General features: G+C 50.2%; 1 protein-coding gene across 1 annotated transcript in view; it reads right to left on the bottom strand.

Annotated features, from left to right (window-relative positions):
- Positions 1–556: 556 nt before the first annotated feature.
- Positions 557–6,162, bottom strand: part of LOC102428386 (mastin-like) — a 14,157-nt gene continuing 8,551 nt past the window's right edge. Inside the window, exon 5 of the mRNA XM_023755588.1 lies at positions 557–676. Coding sequence (XP_023611356.1) covers positions 557–676 — 120 coding nt within the window. The remainder of the gene's footprint in view (positions 677–6,162) is intronic.

The raw sequence follows: 6,162 nt of genomic DNA, 5'->3' as shown, positions 1-6,162 counted from the left end.
AGAAGAGCAGAAAAGGAAAATAAGAAGCAGGGGAAGGAGGGAGGGGAGAAAGAAGGAAGAGGAAGTGGAGGGGTGGAGGGAGGGACACCGGGACAAGCATAACCCCCATGAGCTCCCAGAAATGCCGTCACAGGGAACTGAGCCCTGGAAACCTCCTCACACCCGAACACGGAGACCTGGGACCCGGGGACTCTAAGGGAGGCCCCAACTGCGCCCTCAGTCACCGCCATGATGAGTCCATGCCACCATCTCAGCCACGGTTTGGAGCTGGCTTTTCCAAGTTTAATAGGAATCACAGGGTGAGCAGGAGGCCATGGACCCAGGCCCCTTTCCTGGCCCCCCTACTGTGAGAGACACCAGCCTGCGGAGCAACTCCTGTGTCTGCCACCCTAAAGTAGGACAGGAGGGGTCCCAGAGGGCAAGAGGCTCATGACACTGTGGAGGGTGAGACGAAGGGTGAGGAGGTGGGAGGATGAGGCTGGATTTGGGAAAGAACAGGGGTGTCCACAAGGAAGACTGAGGGTCTCCCCATCATGGGAACCCTGCCTGGCCTCATCTAGGATCCAGGGGGCGGAGGGACATACTTCCGGATGCAAGAAATGTAGCTCATCACCCGGGCATAGACCCCAGGGAAGTCGCGATGACCACAGCTGTATCCCCAGCTCACGATCCCTACCTGGACCCAGGTGCCTTCCCAGCTGCACACTAGGGGGCCCCCCGGAGTCACCCTGTGGGGAGAGGCAGGACTCAGTGGACATTTCCACACGGGCCACTGCTTGGAGCTTCTGAGTCCCGATTCCCTGGGCCAGGAGGAGACAGAGGACAGAGGACGGGGCAGGTGGGGCTCACCTGGCAGGAGTCCTAGCTCTCACTCCCAGCGCACAGCATGTCATCCTTGATGATCTGGCCAGTGTTGGTGGAAGAGTTCTGGTAGCGCTGGTTACAGACCTCGTTCCCCACAATGGGAACCATCACCTCCTGCAGCTGGTAGGGCCAGAGCCGTGGAGCTGTGGGGAGGGGCTGGTTGAGAACCAGGGCTGGTCCAGGCTTCTGCTCCTTCCCAACAACAAGGTACTGTTTCCAGTCCTTCTGGGCCCTGACTCTTGGGTCTAGAGCAGCTACACCTGGCGAGTAACTGAGCTTCCCAGCATCCACTAAACCCATTCAGTTCTAGGACACAGCACTTCATCAGCCAGAGTCTGGGCTCCACAGGCCTGAGGAGAGAGTTATCCCAGGATTGTTCGCCTTGAAAAGGAAGGGATGAGGGCTCACCCCAGAAAAATGCATCACTACAGTCAGGACACACTTCTGCGATGATGGGTGGGTCTTCATTCTGATTGAGGGAAATGCCCCTCGCTCCCAGACTGGCTCATCCTCAGGAGGACAATCAAGGTCCACACACCCCCACAGGGCGAGGGGAGGACCCAGGCAGAGCCTCAGGAGGGCCTGTGGGCCTGGCAGAGCAAACACCTGTGTCCTCAGTGTCCATGAATCTGATCATGAAACCCCAGCTCTGCACACATTTAGGCTCAACAGAAAATCCCCCCTCTAGTAACCAAATGTAGAATTAGCACATGGCCCAGAACTTCCACTCCTAGTCTGTACCCCAAAGAACTGAAAACAGGGATCCAAGATGGAGACAGAGTAGGTGGAAGTGACACTCACCTCCTCCCAGGACCAAATCGGAATCGCAACTAAATTATAGACACCCAACCTGAATAACCAACTGAAGACTGGCTGAAAGGAAGTCTCATCATTAAGAACACATGGAAGAAGCCACATGGAGACGGGCAGGGAGGGTGGAGACACAGAAAGGGCTGCATTGAGAGTTAGGAGGGACACCTCAGCTGCAAAGGTCCCCTCTGAGAAGGGAGTGGTCTCCACCCCGTCGTGAGCTCCCAGCCTGGAACACCAGTGCCTGGAAGAGGAGCTACACAACATCTGGCTGTGAACTCAGTGGGGCCTGCACTTGCCAGAGTGAGACAGGGGACTGCCAGGCACCCGGAAGCCCTTATAAAGGGCCAGTGCACAAACATCTCTATGGCAGGTACTCAACCTGACTGGGCTTCAGTGGACCGACAGCAGCCCAGAGTGGACGGGACCCACACAGGGAGAGATTGGTTGTATGACTTTGGGGAGAGGGCTGGAGGGGCAGCTTCCATTATCCTGGGCTGAGTCCTCTCCCACATGCCAACAGATGTCATCTTTCCTGAGTTGAACATCCCCTACATAGGGCATCAGCCTGGGGGAATGAACGTGCCCCTCCCCACACCACTCTAGGCTGCCAGTTGGCTCAGCAAACCAAGCTCATGCCCTGCAGGGGAGTATGCCAGCTGCAACCAGCCTGGGCCCACACAGACTTTCTCAGAAGCTCTGGAGGAGGTCTGAGCAGACTCCAGGGCTGTTGGAGACACACAGGGAGAGACAGAGTTGTGTGTCTCTGAGGCGAGGGCCATTTCCCCAGGCACCCGACTAGCTCCACTGTGCACTGCCCTCCCTCCTCACTGCCAATCCTAATCTGTGAGATCCTGAGGAACTCTACTGGCCTCACCCTGATGACACCCAGAGACCCTACCCCACTGCAAAGATTTGAAGACCCCTGGTGGGGGTGGGTGCTGGGTGGTGCTGGCTGGCGTTGGTGTGCCCTGAGACTTTTGTTAGGTGGTGTCACACGCAGCACTGGTGCTGAGTTTGAATCTGTATCAACCTGATGAACACCACTCGCCATAACCCAATAACTCATAGAGAATCTACCTCATGCACCTCAACTACCACAGCAGGGCTCACCTCACCCACACAAGGGACATACATTTCTGGGCACCTAGCTTAGCTGGAGGCTCTATCAGTGGCTGAGCCTAATGGCAACTGGTAGGCAGAGGCAGATTTTGGGGTGCTTTGGTATTGCTGGGAATCAGCCTCAGTATGCAGCTTGGCCCCTCCCACGTGCACCCAGGACTGGCAGAGGGAGCCACCAACTGTGGATCACATTGTAGCGTCTAACAGGCAGCCCAGGATAGGTCACAGGCAGTGTCTGACATTGACGTGCACCACAGTGCCTCCCTGGAGGCCCCAGAACTAGCCCACAGCAGAGAACAACCAATTAGCTCCACAAGCGGCACACTGAAAGGGAGATCTCCACAGGCACCTGACCCTGCTGGGGCCAATTCTGGATCATGGGGTCAGCCTACTCACAGCAGCTCATACAGTGTGATCAGGTCAATACTCAGTCAGTCAGCTTGAGGGTCAACCCTGCCTACCACAGGCCAACAACAATCAGGACTCAACTACAACAGCAGGGTTCCCCGAACTCACACCAGGGACATTCCTGGGGCAGCCAGCTTAGGGAATCAGGGAGACTGCACCACTGAGCTCCACAGGACATGTACTCCAAAAAGCCACCCTACCAAGACTGGGGACATAACAGATCTACCTAACACAGAGAAACAAATACAGAGAGGCAGCCAAGATGGGGAGACAAAGAAGCATGCCCCAAATGAAACAACAGGAGAAATCCCTAGAAAAAGAACTAAATGCCATGGAAACAAGCCATGTACCAGATATAGAGTTCAAAACAATGGTCCTAGGGATGCTCACGGAACATAGTGGAAGGTGGATGAGCTCAGTGAGGACTGCAATAGAGAGACAGTAAGCATAACGAAAGGACTAGAAACCATAAGAGAAAACAGTCAGAAATGAAAAATATGAGATCTGAAATGAATACTCTAGAAGGAATCAATAGCAGGTTAGATAAAGCACAAAGTGAAATTTGCAATTTAAATGACAAGACAGCAGAAATTACCTAATCAGAGTAGTGAAAAGAAAAAAAGATTTTTTAAATTAGGATAGTTTAAGGGACCTCTGGGACAGCGGTCACCAACTGGTGGTCTGTGAGGTCCAAAAGCTTGGCGACCGCTGCTCTGGGACAACATGAAGCAGAACGTTTGCACCATAGGGATGGGTACCAGAAGGAGAGAGAGAGCAAGGGGTGAGAACCTATTTGAAGAAATAATGATTTAAAACTTCCCCAACCTGGTGAAGAAAAAAACATACAAGCCCAGGAAGAACAGAGAGTCCCAAACAAGATGAACCCAAAGAGCCCACACCAAGACACATTATAATTAAAATGGCAGAGGTTAAAGACGAAGAGAGAATCTTAAAATCAGTAAGAGAAAGACAGTTACTGACAAGTGAGGTCCCATAAGTCCAATTTCTCAACAGAAACTATTCAGGCAGAAGAGATTGGCACGAAATATTTAAAGTGATAAAGAGCAAGACTTTACAACCAAGACTACTTTACCCAGCAAGGCTCTCTTTTGTCCTAGCTGGTCTGGCTCAGCAGCTAGAGCAGCCGTGGGTAAACTATGGCCCGCGGGCCATATCTGGCCCATTTGAAATGAATAAAACTAAAAAAAAAAAAAAAAGACCATACCCTTTTATGTAATCATGTTTACTTTGAATTTATATTAGTTCATACAAACACTCCATCCATGCTTTAGTTCCTGCCCTCCGGTCCAGTTTAAGAACCCATTGTGGCCCTCGAGTCAAAAAGTTTGCCCACCCCTGGGCTAGAGTGTCAGCCTGGGGAATGGAGGGTTCCAAGTTCAATTCCAGTCAAGGGCACATGCCTGAGTTGCAGACTTGATCCCATAGGGGGCATGCAAGAGACAGCCTATCAATGATTCTCTGTCATTGTTCATGTTTATATCTCTTTATCCCTCTCCCTTCCTCTCTGAATTCAATAAAAATATGTTTTAAAATATATATATATATATACACCACGTTCACTGCAGCATTGTTGACAGTGGCCAAGATGGAAACAGCGGAAGTGTTCTTTGCTAGATGATTGGATAGAGGTGTGATACATGTTTACAATGGAATACTCCTCAGCCATCAGAAAACATGACATACAGCCATTTAGGACAACATGGATGGATCCTGAGAATATCATGCAAATTAAATAAGTCAGACAGAAAAAGTTAAAAACCATACGATTTCACTCACATATGAAATATAAAACTGAAAGCAGCAAATGAACAAACAAGAAAAAGAAAGAAACCAAAACTCATAGATACAGATAACAGTATGGTGGTCACCAGAGGACAGGGGGTGGGGTGGGAGGAAAGGGAAAAGGGGTCAATACAGGTGACAGAAGACGTGACTTTGGGTGATGGGCACACAATGCAAGATACAGATGATGTACCATAGAACTGCACACTGAAAACCGCTATAATCTTGTTAACCAATGTCACCACAATAAATTAAATTGTAGAAAATAAGATATAAATAGCAAAAGAAGGACATACAGAAAGCCAACAGACCTATGAAAAGATGCCCAATGTCACTAATTATTAAAGAAATGCAAATTAAAACCACACTGAAATATCACCTCCCACCTGTCAGAATGGCTGTCATCAATACATCAACAAGCAACAAGATTTGGTGAAGATGTGGACAAGGGGGAGCCCTCACACACAGTTGGAGGGAACATAGACTGGTGCAGCCCTGTGGGAGACAGTGTGGAGGTTCCTCAAAAAATTAAAAATGGAACTGCCTTATGACCCAACCATTCCACTTCTGGATGTACATCTGAAGAAACCCAACACATAATTGGAAAGAACATATGCCCCCTATGTTCATTGCAGCGTATGTACAATAGCCAAGATATGGAAGCAGCCCAAGTGCCCATCAATAGACCAGTGATAAAAACATGGTGGTACATAGAGGGTGGGCAAAAGTAGGTTTATGGTTATGAGTAGGCAAAATATAGAGTTTCTTCTTGTATTATTATTTATTAATTATTGTATTATTTTCCGTATGAACAACTATAAACTTATTTTTGCCACATCCTGTATGTACAATGAAATATTACTCAGCCATAAAAAAGAAACCTTACCATTATGCTAAGTGAAATAAGCCAGTCACAGAAAGAAATACCTCAGAGGAGCCTCAGGGGCAGGGCCAGTCTGGGCACAGCAGCAGGGCTGGGGCTGCACTAACTGTGTCTTTCCCCGAGAGCCAGGGCCCTGCCCACAGCCCCCCCCCCATCAGCCCTCTGTGAGTTTCCCACCCCCACCCCTGCCAGGGGCCTCCGGCTGTGAGGCTCACCGCTGGGTGCTCCAACCATGAGGCCGGATCCAATGGGTGACGTGAGAGGGACCCCCT

Source organism: Myotis lucifugus, unplaced genomic scaffold, assembly GCF_000147115.1.
Source record: "Myotis lucifugus unplaced genomic scaffold, Myoluc2.0 scaffold_81, whole genome shotgun sequence".
NCBI lineage: Eukaryota > Metazoa > Chordata > Mammalia > Chiroptera > Vespertilionidae > Myotis > Myotis lucifugus.
The sequence above is the reverse complement of the archived record's forward strand: the minus strand, read 5'-3'. Positions and strand labels throughout refer to the sequence as shown.